Here is a 20,223-nt window from a genome sequence, read left to right as displayed (position 1 = left end):
CGGAGCGGCGACTGTAAGGGCAGCATTCAGCTCGTTTACTTACAGCTTTAGAAGTAAGCTGCTGTAACTGACAGATTTCCCTTCTACTCTGCCAGTAGAATGAAGAGTGAAGTAGTTCTCTAATAGCTGAGTCCTTCCACCTTTTTCCAAGCTGTGAATTGTCCTCTCTTGTCCATGATCACAATAAGCTTCTCAAGACAAACAGCACTAATAGCTGTGAGGAGATAACTACAAAGCAAACAGCCTGTTCTTGAGATTTGGCCTCAGCTGGTCCAGCCGAGCCGAGGATCTCACTTCACTGCAGTGACATATCAAAGATTGGTAGCAAGCAAGTTAATGCAGCTGTCAAAAAAAATCCTGCTCGTGCTGTCTTGGACATTAAGATTAATGCTGCTTTGCTTTTTGCAGTCCCTTTTATTCCCTATGTACATAAGCACAGCAGGAGGCCAGGAGCTCCTCCATTTCATGCAGTATGTTTGTATCATTTGATAATCCAATATGCAAGGCTGTATTTCAACTTTATGCACATTTTGGTTTAAAGAAGCACGCATCAGAAAGAGAAACCTAGTCATACGGTTCTTCAGTGCTGCTGTGAATATGATGTAGTTGCACTGTGTACTGGCTAGGTGGCTCCTGATAAAGAATGATCTATACATCACATTAAGTTCCAAAGTATTTCTTCGTAGCTGTATTATGTTATTTCCATGAATATTGGTTGAAACAGTCGTAAGAAAGTTAATTCTTTTTTGGTGCTATATAAAATTCCAAGATGCTTCCCACAAAACAACCATGTGACTAAGTCACAGAAACACTTGCCAAAGAAGCTACACACTTTTCTGTGTGGCCAGCTGGGAGTCTTCAGGTGCAGGCACAACGTTTTTCCCATAGGAGGCATCTATAGGCAGAAAAGATCCAGTATATCAAAGGAGAATATTGGGCTGTCAAGAAGAAAGCATAAATGGAGAATACACTATTAAAAAAAAAGAACTGCAAGATGGCAATACCTTTCTCAAAAATGGTACTTTATAAGATAGTAGAATACATCTTATATATGTGAACATAGGGCTTCCCAGCTGTATAATATAAGAGAGAGGCATTAAGAATATCAAATGCAGTTGTTGGTGCTGCACCTTGAATTAGAATCATGGAACTGTGGAATCACAGAATGGTTTAGGCTGAAGGAACCTTAAAAATTGTCTAATTCCAACCCACCTGTGGTCAGGGCTGCCACCAGCTACAATCAGACTCCGTAAAATGTCAGCCTCTATTTTATTTATAAGCCTCCCTTTAAGTACTGGAGAGCCAGCATGGCCTTCCAAGTGTTCCCCAGGCTGAAGAAGCCCAGCTACTTCAGCCTTTCTTTGCTGGAGAGGTACTCCATCCCTTTGATCAGCTTTGTGGCCCTCCTGAGGACCTACTCCAAGCGCTGCACCTCTTTTTTTGTGTTGGGAACTCCAGATGGGACTTCAAAAGGATAGATTGGATCTCATACTGCTGGCCACCTCTTTTTCGATGTAGACCAGAATTCATTTCACTGTACAGGCTACAAATGCACACTGTTGGCTCACTGCAAGCTTTTCATCTGCCAGAACCCTCAAGTACTTCTCCATAGGGCTACTCTCAGTGAGTTCTCCCAGTCTGTACAGATATTGCCAACAACTCCTTGCAGTTAGCTTTGTTGAACCTCATTAGGTTCATATAGGCCCACTACAAGCTTGTCCAGCCCCTCTGGATGACATCCTTTCCTTCTGCCATATCAACTGCACCACTCAGACTGGTGTTGTCAGCAAATTTGCATTCGCTCCCATTGTCTAGATGACTGATAAAGAAGTTGAAGAGCTCCTGTCCCAAGATGAACCCCACAGGTGGCCTTCAGAGCCCGAGTTCTGAATGTATGGGGTAGCGCATCTTCACTAAAGTTCCCAGATTATGTTTACTTTCAATAAGAGGTATTGTTTTCTTTTTTTTAAATGTTCAATTAAAATGTTTTTATATTACAAACTATACTGCAAGACATTTCTCACCTCTTTATTGTAAACGTCTTATTTTCTTCGTTCTCAACAATCAAGTGTTTTAGCCTATTGTTCAATTTTCATTTCTTGTTTTTGTTTTGCTTTGCTTTAGTTCTTGCTTTAAGGTAAGAGTACTGTAGCTATGCCAAAATTTGACAAAGATGCTCTTTAGGGTTAGGGTTAGTCTTTAGACTCTCCACTAGAACTCAATGCAAATAATGTAGAAAAGCACCTTATAGACGCAAGTGTAACTGGAACCCATAATTGTAGCTGGCGTAATCCTTAAGTGAAACTGGCAATCCTCACTGGAATCCATAATCAATAACTGTCACACACTATCATTTTGAGAAGTTCTATTACTATAGACTAGTATATTACTATTTAATAGTAGGAGAAACTGTCCCAAAGCCATACTACTTCTCTGAACTACAAGAGATAATGAAGAGCTAATCCTTGATACAGTGTACCTCACCTTAGACGCATAGAATTGCTTTTACTAATGTCTGTCAAGCTAACAATAAAGGGGTTTCCATTGCAGCTAGACCACAGATAGTTGGACAGTATATATTGAAAACTGGATCAGGTCCCAAACGCGAAACAGTCACAATGCAAAACCAGTCAGACAAACTAGAGGAAAGGAACACGTGGAAGAGACCTGAAGGGAAGTTGTTTCCCAAATTCACACAAGAAACAGGACATAGACAGGCCTAATAATTAAAGCCATGTCTCTTGACTTCAGCCATTTTGTGTATGACACCATTTTTAACCTTCCTTTGCTGAATCCATCTCACACAAGCCACAGAGTACATACTGAGGAGAAAGCCCAGTGAACTCTCAAACTCTTTGCCACACAAAAGGCAAGCGTTAATGAAGAAATAATATGCTCTTTTTAAGTAAATATAAAGTGCTTTGTCTTTTGCTGGTGGCTTAGAAAAAGAAACTCACACCCACAGGAATCATTTCAGAAGTTCAAAATAGAAAATAGAAGCCTGAGGTAAACTTATCACCATAGATAATAAGAAACATAGTTCTTTTTGTGATACCACAATAACAATAAATTCTAACTAATAAGATTTTCTTTTATGCAAGTTTACATTGCTTGCATACAGCTATAGCCACATTCAAGATTCACATGGGTAATGGAAAAAGTTCCTCCCGGTCTGCTCAGAATTAACACCCTGCATACAAGATGCCAAACAGAAGAAAAGCAACAATGGTGATTACTATTAACACTTGATATTTATGTATGTGAACTCCCCCCAGTTACAGTCAGACCCCCTCGCCCCCCCAAAAAAAACAAACTCAACACGACCCCATAGTTTGCTTTAATTATTTGTTTAGACTTTTTAGTTATTTTCTTTCAGCTTATAAGTTGTTCATTAGGAGTATAGGACTTCACACAGAGGATGTGTGGCCCAATAGGCTTTGTTGCACTGCTACAGTATTAGCCTGAAGGAGACAAGACTTCACTAAAACTGGTTGTAATACGATAATATAATAGAAAGTACAATAACAGTGGAGTGGCACACTCCTGGACTACAGCACACGAGAACAAGATCAAATACAGCAACGGTAAGCATAGAAATCCAAGAAGAAGAAAAACTGCTTACCTTCAGAAAGCTTAAGGTATACAGGAATCTCCAGCAAAATACTCTCACCACCACTGCCAACCCTTAAATGAGGTCTGGGAAAGGCGGATCCTGGCTCCACCCCTTCCAGTCACTCAGAGCATTGCTTGCATCTGAGCTCCCCTGGGTTGGCCCTGCGTTCCCACCAGGTGCTCAATCACTGGTTCAGGCTGTGACTTAGCATTTCCACTGCATAGGTCAACATATCTCACTTATTTTTACATGCTCTTTCCCTGCACCCACCACATGTAAACTCAGTAAGAGCACCACACAGGTTAATTTATGACAGCAAAGCCATTTAACTTGAATGGAAGAAAAGCACATGTTGTAGGCAGCTGATACTTAAAAGACAGAATATTTCATACTGGACTGTGCTAAATAGAACACCTTCAGCCGGTATTTGCTCTTTTATTTCCCCCAAGCAAAAATATTTGCTACTTTTTCAAAAAGCCATGATTGGTTAAGTCAGACACATTTGACCAAAGATTATGTTAAACAGCATACAAATTCTCTACGGAACAAAATGTTCTACAACTAAATAGGTATTTCTGACAGAAATCATAGAATCGCAGAATTGCTCAGGTTGGAAAAGACCTCAGAGATCCTCAAGTCCAACCACAACCTAACCATACCACCCTAACTCTAACATCCCTCTGCTAAATCATGTCCCTGAGCACCACATCCAAAGGGTTTTTAAACACACCCAGGGATGGTGACTCAACCACCTCCCTGCGGAGCCTGTTCCAGTGCTTAACAACCCTTTCTGTACAGAAGTCTTTCTTGATATCCAACCTAAATCTCCCCTGGCACAACTTGAGGCCATTTCTCCTTATCATGTCACCTGTCAGCAGTGAGAAGAGACCAACCCCGCCCTTGCTGCCATCACCTTTGAGGTATTTGAAGAGAGCAATAAGGTCTCCCCTCAGCCTCCTCTTCCGCAGACTAAACAGCCCCAGTTCCTTCAGTCTCTCCTCACAGGACACATTCTCCAAGCCCTTCACAAGCCTTGTTGCCCTTCTTTGGACCTGCTCCAGCACCTCAATGTCCTTTCTGTATGGAGGTGCCCAAAACTGAACAAAGTACTTGAGGTGGGGCCTCACCAGTGCTGAGTACAGGGGCAGGATGACCTCCCTGTCCTGTAGCAATGGATGGTCTCTGGTTTTCATATTCATGCTTCAGCCAATAGTGAACATTTCTCTGTCAGCATGCTTAAAGTAAGACTGAGACAAAAATTACCCAAAAAAGGCAGATTTTGTTGCAGTTGTTTTTAACTTCCAGGTTCAGAATGGATTCAATGAAAATCTGGAGGAAGATGCTGTCTACCACTGCCAAAACAGAAAGCTGCACACACACGTATGACGAACAGAAGTTACTGCAAAACACTGAATGCAATTAAACGTTACTTATGTTTGCTTGTACTCTGCCTTTGAGGGAAAGAGGATGCATGGAGGCTGTTTTGGGACTAGGGGTTTCACTGAGTTTTTGAGCGGGCAATCTGGGGAAGATATTCGGGAATAAAGCATCGCTTATCGAAGACGTCGCCCATTATGCTTCGTGAAGCTTTTTCAACTAACCCACCAAACACCAGCTGACCTAAAGAAAGTGGGACGGGAAAACCGCGTGCCCCCGCCTCACCACACGGCGCTAGGCTCGTGGGAGGGAGGCGCCGGGAACGCGCACTGAGGGCACGGAGAGCAGAGGCGACTCCAGGAAGCGAGGACAGCCGACCGTTCGCCGCATGCGCGCGGGCGGCGAGCTGAGAGGCGACGTGTGCTGAGCCCACGTGACCGCGCTGCTCCTCCCCGGCGGAGCCACGTCCGCTGCGGCGCGAGGCGGGGCGGTCCCGGATGGAGGCGGCCGCCATTTAGAGCGCCCGCAGCGCAAAGCGCGGGGCTGCCGGCCTGCCGCCGCCATGAGGAGCGCGCCGCGCCTGCTGCTGTTCGCTCTGCTCGTCTTTCCCGCCGCCCTGCTGCTCCGGGGCAGCGGCGCAGGTGAAGGGAACGAAGGGAAGGGCTGCTGCTGGGGGGGTGGCGGTGGCAATTGGCGGCGGCTGTTGGCGGCACGTCGGCCCTCCCGCCGCGGTGTCCTTCAGAGCGCCGATCGCCGCTCTCGTTCGCCATGTGACGGCTGCAGCCGTGCCGCCGGCTGGGCGGACGGTGGGCGGCCGCCTCGGTCATTCCCGCGCGGCGGGGCGCTCCTTTCCCGCTCCTTTCCCTCTCCTTTCCCGCTCCTGCCACATCATCAGCCCTCCTGGCGTCCGACGGGAACGCTGCGAGCTGGGGGGTCGGGGGGTGGGCTCCGTGCGAAGGGTGCATGGAGCTCGCTTCTGCCCTGCTCAGCCGTCGGGGTTTGGTTAATCCGTTACTTGCGGGCTTAAAGTCTGCGAAAACTTCAGTGGATGAAATCGCTACGCTTAAATGTTGCGTGTGATCGGGCGAAGTCTTTGAGTGGATCCCTAAGGAGTCCGAGAGAGGGGCTTCTATTGGTTTTTTCCAACCGTCACTGGGAATCCTGAAGCTGTAAGAGCGTTGGTCAAGGGTTTCTGTTCCACGTGAAAGTTTCTCAGTGTTTGCTTAGCGTGTGTGCTCAGAGCTGTGAGCTGCTTCAGGCTTGCGCAATTCCATCGTCCATTCATTTCTGCTCCTTCGTTTTTTGGAAAGCATTCGTTTCATTGGAAAAGAATCAGCGAAACTGCATTCTTCTGAATGATAGAATCGTGAAGGTTGGACGAGGCATGTGAGATCATCTGGCCCAACCACCGTGCCCCATAACCACATCCCTCAGTGCCACATCCACACTTGAGCACCTCGAGGGATGGTGACTCCACCGCCCCTCTGGGCAGCCTGTGCCACTGCCTCACCGCTCTTAGGAGGATACACTTTTCCTAGTATAAGTAAAAGTCATCTGCTTAACTGATATGTGCTCTAAATACAGGCATAAATCTGCCCTGTGGCTACTGCTGGATTCAGGCATGTCTGCCCTGCTTAGTGTTTGGATGTATGAGACTCAGCACCATAAAAGTAGAGAAGGGATGAACTGCTTGACTGCACTTATCTTGTTCTAGCTTATGGTTTGTTTTTTTTTTTTCTGACTGGCAATCCAGCTCTGTTGAGCACATTAATATACTGGTGTATTGAGGAGATTACATTAGAACACTTTCCTAGATATGAAAACTTAAAGTTGTTTTATAACTATGTGTGAAAGAGTAGTGTTCTGATACTGGCAAATGAACAGGGCAGTTAATCATTTACTAAGCTTGCTGGTCTTAAAAGAAACATAACTCCCAAAGTTATGTTTCTGATAATAGCAATCACTTTAGATTTTACATTTGTAATGATAAAAGCTGATGTATTTCAGTAGCTTTCATGGCAACTTGGTTGCCCTCTGCGTACTGCACCAGTTTTCTATTGCTTATTTTCTATTGGTTAAGAAGATACTGAAAGGCTTTTTTGTGCTTGCATCTTGTTTCAATAGGTTCAGGCTTATTAGCTGCAGCTCAGGATGCTACAGAAGATGAGGAAGCTGTGGAAGATACTGTAGTTGAAGACGAAGATGATGAAGCTGAAGTTGAAGAAGATGAGCCTACAGACTTGGTAACTGTACATGAATGTTTTTTTCATAAGTAGGAATTGGACCAAAAATGCTTGAAGATGCACAGTTAAGTGTGCATTTGATAGTATTGATATTGATATTCCTAAGTAGCTGTTCCAGAATCTCCTTTAAGCTTCCATTCTGCTTGAAGCTTCAGAAGGATTTGTCTTTTCCTGAATTACCTGTGGGGAAGACATCACATGGGGGACAGCCAGGTTCCTGCTACCAGAACTGCAGTTTGTGAAAAGACCTCCAAGTGAAATAAGGGGCTTGTGTGAGAAAATGGTTGAATTTTAAATTTCTGGCATAAGAAAGTTTGGGGTATAGTTAAGAAGGAGAAAACTTGCAGTGTACAAATGAAATCCCAGTAACTGTTCTATGATTCTGTTAGTCTTATTACTGTTTATGAGCTTTGCCAGCTTTGCGAAGTGGTGGAGGATGTGCTAGGTATTCTGTACTGATAGAATTCATTAAGTGACCTAACAGATGTAATTTAAAAAAATAGTGTATAACTAAGCAAAGTACAAAATGGAATCCTTTTTTGGCAGTTTGTTTTATATGTCAGTGAAACAAGGTAGTTTTGCATAGCGCCTTGAGCCTCGCTTCTTGGCTTCACAGTTTTCCCAGCCAAATGGTGTGCACAGCTGGTCCAGTAGGTAGATGCTGCCTCATGTGGTTGTTTTAGCTGTGAATCAAACGGTACAACTCATTCCAAATCAGTTGCTTCAGCAGGCAGTTCGAAGTGAAAACAATCTTGTTTTCATTTGATGGAGAAGATAGTGACTCCTTGATCACCTCTTTTGGAAATACACCCCTAAGGGGTTTTAATTGCCACATTAAAAAGTCATCACAAAGGTGAGCTTGAACAAATAAACTCTTTGCTCCAAAAAATCTGTTTCCAGGCAAACATAATACTACTTAAAGCAGTATTTAAAGTTGAATATACTCCATCTGCAGTGAAAATAATTCTCACTTGCCTTATGGTTATCCATGATTTGTAAGTGGAAATTAGCTTAGTTATGTGATCAATGAATACTCAGATCCTGCTCTTTTCCTTCCATCCCTGAACAAAAACTTTACTCTTGCTTTGAGGTAAGAAAACTTTTAATTATGATCAAATGCAGCTGAATTTAGTCGCTTTGTCAGTTAGAGAAGGATAAATACTAAAAATAGTGCAGATCAAATCTAGGAGAACAGACTTAGTGCTAATTGTACTGTTGCAGGAATTGGTACTAATGCTTGTCATGGTATGGTTTGGCACACTGATACGTATCGTGTGGGATTCTCATAAAGCAAGCATGGTCTTTACCTTCACTGTTCACTATAGGATTTTTCAATAAAGTCTCTTGTCTTAGACAGAAGAAAAAGAGGAAGAAGACTTGTCAGGAGAACCTAAGGCCTCACCTAGTGCTGATACAACAATATTATTTGTCAAAGGTGAAGGTAAGTGTCCTGTGCCAATTTACCATTTCCTTTACTGCGCTTACAGCTTATTGGTTAAAGCAATGAGGCTCTTAAAGGGTCTGACTGTAGAAACAGGGACAGTGTCTGCTGACTGAGAAATTTTAATAGTTAAATATTCTTGTTTCAGATTTTCCAGCAAACAACATTGTGAAATTCCTGGTGGGCTTCACCAATAAGGGTACAGAAGACTTCATTGTTGAGTCTCTTGATGCTTCGTTCCGGTACCCTCAAGACTACCAGTTTTATATCCAGAACTTCACAGCTCTCCCCCTGAATACAGTAGTTCCACCGCAGAGACAAGCAACATTTGAGTACTCTTTCATCCCTGCTGAGCCTATGGGGGGCCGTCCTTTTGGATTAGTTATCAATCTCAACTACAGAGATGCAAATGTAAGCACGATTTGTAATTCTTTGCAGTGTTTTTAGCTGATGTGGAAGCATCAGGAAGGAGCTGCTTAGTCAAGTTCCTATTTCTTCAGACAGTGAGTGCCTTTGAAGTCTTTAAGCACATCAGTAGGTGCATGAACACACTGTCTACATCTTTGACAACATGTGCACAGCTTATGCTGTATGTGTTATATTAGTGATGGAAGCTAGAATGCTTTTGCATTGTGTAGTAGTGGGCTATACTCATTTAAAGAAGAAAAGCTGGCAGGGAAGCTTGAATTCCACTTTGTTTTTCTTATTGGGCTTTGTTTACAAACTTAACAGCCTGAATCCCATCTGCAATCTTGACTTTATGAGCAAATAAATGAACAGAGCAAGATTAGCTGCTTTTTAGAGTTTTCCCAGGAACAGATGGAAGCTGTGTGTTGAATATAATTTAATGTGGAAACTTTTTTAATAGGGTAATATGTTTCAAGATGCTGTCTTCAATCAAACGGTTACAATTATTGAAAAAGAAGATGGATTGGATGGAGAAACGTAAGGAGACTGAAAATTAACATTTAGCTGGTGTACTAAAATAAGTTATTGATGAGGAGGCAATGAAAATAGTTCTCATACTTTTGATTTGCTGAATATTAGGTCTGCTGTATATTGTTGATGGTGTAGAAAGCATTTGACTGTTGCAGTGTTGATTGAAAACGAGCTTTTTCCCCCAAATTAAGATGTGTGTTCCTACTAGGGATCTTCAGCGTTTTTGTGATGTCACTGAGCACCTTATGCAACTGCTTTGCTCAGAGGACTTCAGTCTGGAATAAGGCACAGCGTTAAGGCACAGTTAAATAGCAATTCAAAGCTTTTAAGCTTTTGTAATGCTACTGTGCCATTTTCCTCTGAGTAGAAGATGCTGAGGGTTGGACTGATCTGTAGGATTGGGCTCTGGGTTCTGCTGGAACAATTGGCTTCTGGAGCACTCCAGTATAATTCAAGATTATATAAACTAAAAGATGCCTTGAGTAGGAAATAGAGGAACTTGTGCTCCTTCTTTGTTACACTTCCCCTATGGATGCAGGCTTCTTTTAGGAGTGCTTTTTCTTAGATGACCAGCTGGACCTGATTGTACCTTATACTTTTGCAAACATATTGCAAAAATATTTTTGCTGTGCCTGTATGCTTTTAAATATTCCATCAAAGGAGAGAAATGTTAAAAACACATCAGTTCAGAGAAGGTCTTCAGAAATCCCTAAAGACCTTAAAAAACAAAGAACTCAACTAAAACTAGCTGTTCTGTGAAATCATGTTTGCCAAAGAGAAAAGCATCAGTGTATAAGCAGTTCACTGACGCTCTTCCAAGTGGTTAAAGCAGTCAAAAGACAAACATCTCTGTCCCAACATCTTGAACCTTGATATTTTGAGAGCGCTACTGCAGGTGCTGAATTTCAGTGATCATGCATGTGGTTTTCCAGCTTATATAATGCTCTTCAAATGTTCTGTTGCTCAGAATTCAAGTTAGGATTGGTTTCTGGAATCGAAGTCAATAATTGCTCAGTATTGGTTAACGCCCAGGTTTCAGGTTCATTTTTACCCCCACGTGTATGAAATGGCTTGGGAGAGACGAAGCAAGCACGTGGCTGAAGCCATTGCCAGTTTCTATCTCTGCTTATACATTTCCTTAAATGCTAACAATGTTCAGTTAACGACTTTAACATTTTTTCAAGGATCTTCATGTACATGTTCCTTGCTGGACTTGGTCTGCTTGTTATTGTTGGCCTACATCAGTTACTAGAATCTAGGAAGGTAAGTGGTGCTCTGTGTGTGTTGTTAGTAGCACAGGCCTTGCTGTACAGGGAGGAGGGAGAAGTAGCCATCTCTTGTGGTGTTCAGTGGTATGGGTGGAACTTCAGAAGATGTACTTTGAGAATTAAGATTGTAAGGGTTACTGGACTGATCTATAGAAGCTTTAAAATAAGAACTGAAGACCTGGGAGGTTTCTTGCCTAGTGCTCTTTGTGAATCATCTTTACCATAATACTGGACTGTCAGAAAGTAAAGCTTTTGTTACCTTCTAGTCTCTGGATGTGTGCAGCTGCTGATTCAGAGCTTGCTACGTAGACTTCCCTTTGCTCTTTGTATCTCATGATAAATGAATTCTAACTCTGGGGGAAAATGGCTGTCCGGTTTTAATGTAGTTCTAAGAAGCTTCATGTGAAATTACTATTATTATTATTCAGAGTCTGTTGCAGTGTTGTGTAGAAGAATACTGTGTCAATCTAAGAAAGCATAACAGCCATCTAGTATGGGTTACTGACAGCTGTTTTTTCACAACAAGTATAATGAACCCGTCTAAACAAGCATGAAATCATAACATCTGTGTAGAATAATATTGTGAGGCCCTAGGAGTGTTAACACCAAACCTAGGCAAATAAATTGCTAAATGGGTCCAGACAGCATCACTTACTGACTAACCCTGACTTTGTCTCTTAGCGAAACAATTGCAGTTTGTTTATTAAAGAACTATTGGTTACTTGTAATATTTGTGCTGTCAGAGCACTGTGGAAGGCAAAAACCTCTTCCTTGACTTTTCAGAGAAAAAGACCAGTACAGAAAGTTGAAATGGGAACATCGAATCAGAACGATGTTGATATGAGCTGGATTCCCCAGGAAACTTTAAATCAAATAAGTAAGTAGTCTCTGCCACAAAATAAAGCACTCAAGTAGTTTAACTTCACCAGTAGCTAATATTGATTTTCCAGAACATATATGTGTGTTTAAGGCAATAAGAAGTTGTCTAAAGCAGGGGGCCTAATGGTTACATTGTTAATAGCCTGTTCCTATACAGAACAAACTTGCCTGGTTGGCAATGGCAGTTGGCTGTTTTCACACTTCATAGGCTTTTTCAGCAGTATGACATCTCTACCCAAAACCTGGATCACAGAAGGTTTTAGCAGTCAAGTACCTGGAAGTTTCTGTAAGTTGGTTAGAAGCTTACCTGTAGACTGAATTCTAAATAAGGATTGCAGGTGTGTATTCAAAGTTCAACTTGGAATTTGTGTTCCTTATATCCAAAATGACTGAATTTTTGCTCTGAGATGCCAAAAACAAAGCGAGTATCTGATTTCTTTAAAATGTTTGAATTTTTCTAACTTCTTTTGCTGTTTCTTCTGTTCTTGCTTTCCCATGGCTTCAGTGCAAAGTAGAAGAGGTGAGGCAAACCCTGGTGATAAAGAGTGGAAGCTCTAAATGTACTGCCTGTGTGATAATTAGGCGTGGATAGAAACCTTTCTCCCTGCATGCAATGACTGGTGGTGTAGCATGAGCAGTAAAATACAGAACAGATGCATACAACCATCCAAACATTTTATAGGCATATAAGTTTATATATTTTTAGATATAGATATGATACATATATGATACCTTTGGTTATATTGTAGTGGTGCAGTTTGGTTAAAATATTGCTGAACAGTAGAGCAAAATATTGCTCTTAACAGTTGCCAAACCCCCTTAGCCACAGTGCAGTGTTCTGCCTTGGTGTGGTGTCAAGCTGTTGTTGAAGTGATGGAAGGCTGGTCCTGTCTGATGGGTGAGTGCATCTTGGTTCAGTGAGAGACAAGCCTCATTTTGGAGTATAATGGCTTCATAGGCAGATTTCTTTTCCTGGGTCTTCAACTCCCATCACTAATGTGCTGTTGTTGGCTGGACTGAGATGAGTTAGCCTCATCTCAAACAAAGCACATTCTAAAAGAAGCTTTTCCTTTGCAGCAGCTACCTTTATTGTACAAATACTCCAGTTTTGATTAAATAAGCATTTTTGAGTGATCTTTCCCTGACAATTTTATTTAGTATAGTAGGCCTTCAGACCCTAGATCTTGCACCCAAGTTGTGACAGGCAGTTATGAATTAAGCTTTTTGATTCCTTATCCCTTTTTAACTGTACTAATATTACATGGCTATGAGGACTTGTTTTGCATCTGGAAAATGTCAATTTTCTGGTATATTCCACACAAGACAGTGGAGTGACAGTATAAAAATACAGGCTTAGAAATTTGAGATGTCTCAATCTAGCAAGGAGTACAAGACCTGAGTGATAAACCTCTCTGAAGAGCCAGCTGCCTTGAAATAGCTTCATCTTGTCAGTGTTTGAGTTCTACCCTCATCCCCCTGTAAGCTTATACTTAATTCCTCTTATACTTGATTCATCTCAGTACCTGAAGGCTAGGAAAAACGAGGCTTAAGTTTTTAATTGCTTTTAATTCCTAGTTAGGTTAAATTAGAGCCCTGCACTAGGATGCGTTGAGAAACATGGCCTTCAGGATCCTCAGGGTTTCATGCCTCTCCTGTTGAAGGTGCATTGGAGTGTACTGATTGCCTGTGATGGCACCGTGGGTGCTCATTGTTTGCCATGCTCTGAACAGCTAGATTGCTGTGAGCAGGACTAGCTCAGAAAAGAGCAATTTGTAAGCAAATGCTCAGCAATCACCTCGCCTCTTTCTTCATACACAGTATGAATGACAGTGCAAGAGTTGAAGATGCTGCCTGTGTAAGGACTCGCTGTGGAAAGACGATTGTAAATCTGTCCTGAGTTTTAATGGAAAGAATAGGTTTCTGGTGCCCTGTGCTCATGCAGCTAAATCTTTGTGGCTTCCCCACTTGGGATGTCTGATTTCAGAGTGACATTCACATAATTAAATGTGGATGGTTTTTGCACAGGTGTGTGGTTTGTTTTTTGTTTTTTTTTTTTTACAGCTGAAACACTTTTAAATCTGTATGAATACAGAAATATTTCACGTAAGGCAAAGCTGTCTAAAGGGGGAGGGTCTGTCACATTCTTCAGGCAGGTAAACTAAAACCAGTGATTAATCATTCATTAACTCTCTGAAAGTATAATTAGTGGGTGTGAGTTTTTCTACAACAGCAGAGCATGCAGATTCATCAAGAGTGGTGGCATTTCTTGTTAGTAACTGATGGTTTAGTAACTCAGTCTAGAATTGCATGTTAGAGAATAGGAATGTTATTTCTGCTACTGTCTAGGATGCAAACAGCTTGTAGTGTTTTGTTGGTTTTTTTTAAAGCATTGAGATGCTTGAGCCTGGCTTCTGTTGTGATGCATGGTGCTAGAAGGGCAGTGTCAGGTAACAACTAACAGGAAGTAGCTGAGACAACTGATGCGCTGCCTTTTTTCTTTCAGATAAAGCTTCACCAAGGAGGTTGCCCCGCAAGAGGGCACAGAAGAGATCAGTGGGCTCTGATGAGTAAATGTTAACTAGTGCAACAAATGAACCTTTACTAATCCTGCCTGTTGGGTTTTTTTTTTTGTATTGGAGTAGTGCGGAGTCCGTGTCAGCGCAAGGAAAATACTGCTAAACATTTGGACTGAACAGGTCAACTGAATGGTGTTAATATTACTGAAAATGCACTTCTCTTTTTTTGTTAAATAATTGTTGGGGGGAGCCATTAAGGTTTGTGCCTGCGTGTGTAAGCAGTTGGTCTTAACAGAACCGTGTTACCTGAAATGTGCCTTTAGAGTTCTTTTAAATGCTGGCTTGTCCTCTGTATACTTGGAAGGGTATTTTCCCCTCCCCATAATCTGAATGTCTAGTGACTTAATTTGTCTTGATTGTATCCTGCCTATCAGAACCTGTATACGTTTTTCTTCTCGGTGACTTTGTTCTCTATCGCACGCACAGACTCAAGTTTGTGTGTCCAGCCCTGTTCAGGCACTCGTCATCTGGATTTCTGTGCAGTTAGCATTCTAAAGGCACAATTGGGTATAGCTGCTTGTAGTGGTAGATACTTCGCTGCTGTTTTGACCTGGGCATGCAGGGATCTAAACATCTGAATTTATCTGCATGGATGTTAGGACGACTCTTACACGGCAGCAGAACTTGTGAAGCATGGAATTTGTGTGCTGAATTGGTATTACTACATAAATTTTTTTTATACCCAACTTGTTAAATGGTTATTGAGTCATTCCAACAGTTTAGGTGTCCTCAATATAGTGGTACCTCTGCAGTGTTACCTAGGTAACTTTGAATAAGCCAAAACAACTTTCCAGTACGTTCTTGGTACTCTCACAAAGACTCGAATGCTGTCTATATCAAAACATGTGGAATTTTCTTCAAGCTTTACGTGGGGCAAAGACTTGGACCTATTCCATGCACTTGAAACTGAATAAGAATAGCACTTGGCTTCAAGTAATCTTTTTAAATGACAAATGGTTAAATTCAACCTTTACGGTTTTTAAACCTGTAATTTAGACCAATCTACTGACAAGTCTGAGTTAAGTTTTTATCTCCTTGGCTTTCTCATTAGAAACAGAAGCGTTTCCATTAAATACGTGTTACTTCAGTACTTCAACAGAAAAGTTGTATGTAGCCAAAATGGGATTTCTTGTGGTAGAGGCACAACTTACACAGTTAGCAGGAACAGAGATGCTGATCTGCATCCATTGCATTCAGGGCTTGTAACTTTGAGGGGTCGAAGGGGGAGGAAAGCAGATAAAGCAAAGTCAGTTTGGTACTTGAGAAAGCTCAAATTGTTTCCATCTCAGTTGCAGTTCATTGTGTCTGAAGGTAATCTGGGAGCTTGTTCAGGAATAGGCACTGATTTGAGATGCGGGTCAGGAAGGAGAAAAAAATCACCTGTGCAGAAGGGCTTTTGGATCAGTTCTTGTTCTGCAGGGGCTGAGCTTCTAAGGCAACGAGAGTGGAGCAATACTTATAAATCATGTGATATATTGGAGGCATCTCTGAAACTACCTGCACTGATGTACTCGCGCTGTCTTATATACAGAGTGCCAGAATGAATTGCAGAGATGTTCTTGACTCATCTCTGTGTGGGAAACAGAATGGGAAGAACGACCCCTAGTCCTGCTTTCATCAATTTCATGACATGCCAGTCTAAGTAGAATAGTTCTAGTAGAGAAGCTTGCTGGATGATCATTTGGCAAAGTGAGTAACTTTGTAACAGCTGACTACTCAAATTATATGCAACAACTTTGCCTTTAGTGTTGCCTCAGTGGTAGGTTTACAAGCCTAGATTCAGTCTTGCATTGGTTCAGCAAGATGTTTGTGCAATAAATGGTTTGTATGGTACAATCTATAGCTGTTGTAGGGGCTGACATACTCAGTTTTACTTCTTGTTCCTTTTTGTGGGTTATGCATCTCAAGATGGGTTTTTTGGTTCATCTCCCATCTTCTGGAAATAGGTAATCTTAAACTGCATTCAACTTCTCACAGAATTTCAAGATTTGAAAGCACCTCAGTAATAAATCTGAGCTGCTCTAGATAAGTGGGGCTCCAAGAGGAAAAGGAAAGGATGAGAAGACAGGACAGCAACTTAGGATATCCAAGTTCTGTTTCATCAGGAAGGGCTAAACTCTGCGGGACTCCTGGAGCAAATCAGTCCTTCAATATCTTACACTGAACAGAACTTCAGACAAGTTGCAGTAGGGCTGCAGCACTGCGCTTAGATTAGAAAGAAGAATTTTTAAGGTTTCAGCTTTCCTCTCTGCACTTATTAGTTAACATCTAAATGCTTAAGTTCTGAGCATGAAAGAGAAAACAGTTCAGCAACTTGCATAGGAGCTAACAGTTGGACAACTGTAATGAGACTGATCATAGGACTTAGCACTGACCTGGGATGGTTCATAGTAACTTTTCTGGCTGGGAGCTGTCAGTTCCTATGACCAGTAGCTAGTGATCTGCTATTGTGATAAATGGAGCAGCAGTTTAAAATTGTGTTTAGCTGCTGTAACCAAGTTGTGTTCTAGAGTGGTAGCAGTTGAACTTTGGCATCTCTTACGTTCTTTCTAGTAAGTGTCCATTACACTCAGCTTTTTACAAATGAGAGAAAGTGGTTATTGCATTGTGGCTGGGAGTGTAGGAATTTTCATTTTGATACTTGAATTTTCTACTCAGTTTTGAAACTAAATAGCTTAGCCGTAGGTGGTATTTAATGTCATTACATAATATTACTTAATACCAATAAATAGCTGAGCAGGGTATCGTTTCATTCACTCCAACATGTTAGCAGCAGTTCTGCTTGTGTCTGTGCTGCCCCTTCACTTCTGGTGGCACAAGCACTTGTGTCATCCAGCACGCTCTCATCAGCTTCCTTGCCAGTTCATTGCACTGTCACACAACTTTCGTGTGAGGTTATGGGGAGTCAGGGCTGTGAAAGATCTTACTGGAAAGAGATGCTTTTAGACTACAGAAGAAATTATGGCCCTATTTTATAGCAGAAAGACTGCTATTCATTTCTCATGTTTCCTAAACTAATTAGGGAAATTGTGAGGGTTTCACAAGGCTGCCTGTGGAGGTCAGGAAAAAATAAAGCAGTGCATTGTTTTGTCTGTGCTAATAGCTAAGCATTAATTGGGTACATCTGAATTGTACTTTGATACTTGTAGTCTTCTATGCTTCTGTACTACATTGTCTTTATGAAAAGCTTTTTTCCAATATCATTTAATATAAGATGAGCGGCAGCTGTCAGATGAAAGGATTAAGCTTTGTCTGATCATCTGTGTACAAATTAGTTCAGTTGTAGGCTGTGGAGTTGAGTGAAACATGGTAACAATGGCCCTACTTCAGCTTATTTGGAAACAGGGGGGCTGAACACCTGAGTTCAGGTAGGCTGAGTGTCTTGGAATGGATGCAATCTAAAGCATCATTCACTGCTTTTAATTTCTGGTATGCATGGTGCTAAACAAAACGTTGCATTTGAAAGCTCTGAATTCAGGGAAGTGGTGAGAAAGTCATTTAATGTAGGCTAGTTGTGTTTTTCAGTGTGCCTGGTGTGCTAGGCAGCAGTTAAGTCTGTTCTTTCTCCTCCAAAGGGAAGACAGTACCTACCTCATAGGAGTGACCAAGGGCTGTTTCAGGAGTGTTTTCAAGCTACTGGAGACTTGCATGACATGCTTCCATAAAGCTAGTCAGACATGGCACTGATGTAGTGTGATGGCAACTATACAGGTTCGTGTTCTGTCAGTTTCTGTCCCTCACTGGAAAGAGCTGAGCAGCTTCAGTAAGACTTCTCTTAAATATGCAGAGGAATTGCAATCAACTTACAGGGGAGAGCAAAGCCACAATGAATGCATGCTCAGCCAGTTTCTGCAGGAGCCAACAGGTGGGCTTTACTAAGTTCTCCTCTCACACTTTCTCCATGTAACTTTAAATTTTCCCAGGGACGTTTTTAATCAAAGTGATACAGATGATTGTTCTTGTACACACAATCAACAATTTAAGAATGACTGATGGTTTTGGACGATTAAGTTCAGATGATGTATCGCAACTGCATTAAGTTAACCAGCAGGTGATGTTTTCATTTATAAGTGAGATCAGATCTCTTAAAGTGGCTGCAGGTATTTTGTAAACTTGAAGTTTTCTTAGCATCTTGTAGCTGTGTTGTTTGTTTCTTTTCTTTTTTTTTTTTTTAAATAAAGCATGAGTATGGCACCAAAAAGCCTGAGTGGTACCTGGGTGCTCTCTTCCTTGATAAGCAACCTCTAGTAGCAAATGCTCAAGAGGAATGAAAATAGACTGTAGTTGGGAAGCCATTTTGCAAATGCATTTGGAATGAAAATAACAAGGAGGTATTTTGTGGTATTCTGAACAGCAGACTGATATTAGAATTAAGATTCCTTCTTGAAAAAGAATAAGGGAGGGCCTGAGAAGAATCGTTCTCAGTTTAAGAACTGAGCCATAGTGCTGCATTCCTGCATGGAATAACCTATAGGCAGTGAGGAAAGGATCTGTTGAGATGATTAAAGGCAGCTGGAGCAGAGTGCTAACAAAGCCAAATCCCTGTAGCTCTAAGATTTGTACCATTGTCTAAGCAAACAACATTGCAGGCAGCAGTACTGCAAATACCAGTTCAGGGAGGTAGGCTGCATCTGAGCAGAAGATGAGGTAAGACCTCCTGGAAAAGGGCAAACTAATCCATAAGCAAGGTAAGTTTGATTCATCCAATACTTTATTACATCTTCTGTGTAGGTGTGGATTCTCACTAATGCTGTGACAAAGCAGTCACTATGGAAATCTGCTCTCTCGCTCATCCTTCACTTCGTTACTTTGCTAGCTGCAAGTAATTTAGATCCTGTCATCTTTCATTGCAGTACTATTTCCTTCAAGCAATGTAGTTCACTGGTTCAGTCTTCCAGTGTGTAGTTGTTGATGTATCTTTATGTAATAGTAACATCTGTGCTTGACCCCTGCTTCCAAGATGCAGCAGCCACTTCCAAAAACAGCGCTTAGGCTCTCCTTTGTTTCTCACCTATTGTTAGGTAGGGCACAGGCTGACTTTTTACCCCCCAAGGTTAGAACTGCAGAAGATAACTTGGCTTGTGCTTAGCAGAGAAGGAACCTTGTGCAAAGAAGTATAGATGTTTTCCAATAGCCTTGATTCTAAAATAATTTCCCTGCTACCTCTGTTGTCCAGCTGCCTCTAATACCACAACTTGTCCAAGATGAGTTCACATATCAGACAGGCAGTTCTAAGAGAAACAAACAAGTGAGACCATATTTGTGAATTACATCTGTAGGCAAGCAAGTTATTCACTTGCAAGTTTTCCCTTTGACTTTCACATTCTCTGGCAGTTAGAAGTAACTCCCCAGGCTGAAGTCTTTCTTTTCTCTGAAAAGATCTAGATTTTTATTTTTAAATCTGATGTTGTATCTACTTTTTCCACACTGGTCACGCAATCACTTCACTAGGCTGTTCTCTTTCCTTTCATGTTTCTTGTCTTGATTATAAGCTTATATTAACCAAGATGCAGTACCTTTCCAGTGCTGCAAGACTCAAGTCAGTTAGCTGGTAAAGGGAAGCTGAAATTTAACCACTTTCCTCACTGTTCATCATCTCTTCAGCTCACATGGGTACCAGAGCTTGCTCAGTACTCAGTAAGTAGTGCTTCTTAATTAACATTTTAAAATAGAAGTGTGAGAGCAGTGTACTTTCCTAGAAAACTTCCTAGAAAACCTCCTAGAAAACCAGCTCTGTCTTGTCAGAGAAAGAGCAGAGGACTTGTGAAGATGGGCTCAGTTTTTAATCTGGCAGAACTGCCCCTGCCCTGTTCACTAGCTGGAGTGGGTATACAGTCAGCACCACCACAAGCTGCCAACTGAGGGATCTCCAAAAGCATCTACAGGG

At 41.7% G+C, this 20,223-nt stretch overlaps 1 protein-coding gene across 2 annotated transcripts; it reads left to right on the top strand.

Moving 5' to 3' along the window:
* Positions 1 to 5,552: 5,552 nt before the first annotated feature.
* On the top strand, positions 5,553 to 14,331 carry SSR1 (signal sequence receptor subunit 1; the record flags this gene model as incomplete). 2 transcript variants are annotated; one of them, XM_079533266.1, is made up of 8 exons in its annotated part: positions 5,553 to 5,631; positions 7,121 to 7,233; positions 8,587 to 8,674; positions 8,823 to 9,085; positions 9,543 to 9,619; positions 10,798 to 10,876; positions 11,665 to 11,758; positions 14,264 to 14,331. In XM_079533266.1, the coding sequence occupies 8 exons, from the start codon at positions 5,553 to 5,555 to the stop codon at positions 14,329 to 14,331; spliced, it is 861 nt and encodes a 286-aa protein (XP_079389392.1). The 2 variants fall into 2 exon arrangements, with proteins under 2 accessions (XP_079389392.1, XP_079389393.1); XM_079533267.1 differs by having other exon boundaries at positions 8,587 to 8,685; positions 9,029 to 9,085.
* Positions 14,332 to 20,223: the final 5,892 nt, after the last annotated feature.

The sequence above is a fragment of the Tetrao urogallus genome, assembly GCF_951394365.1.
Source record: "Tetrao urogallus genome assembly, chromosome: 3".
Classification (NCBI taxonomy): Eukaryota; Metazoa; Chordata; class Aves; order Galliformes; family Phasianidae; genus Tetrao; species Tetrao urogallus.
This window is presented reverse-complemented; position numbering and strand designations above follow the sequence as displayed.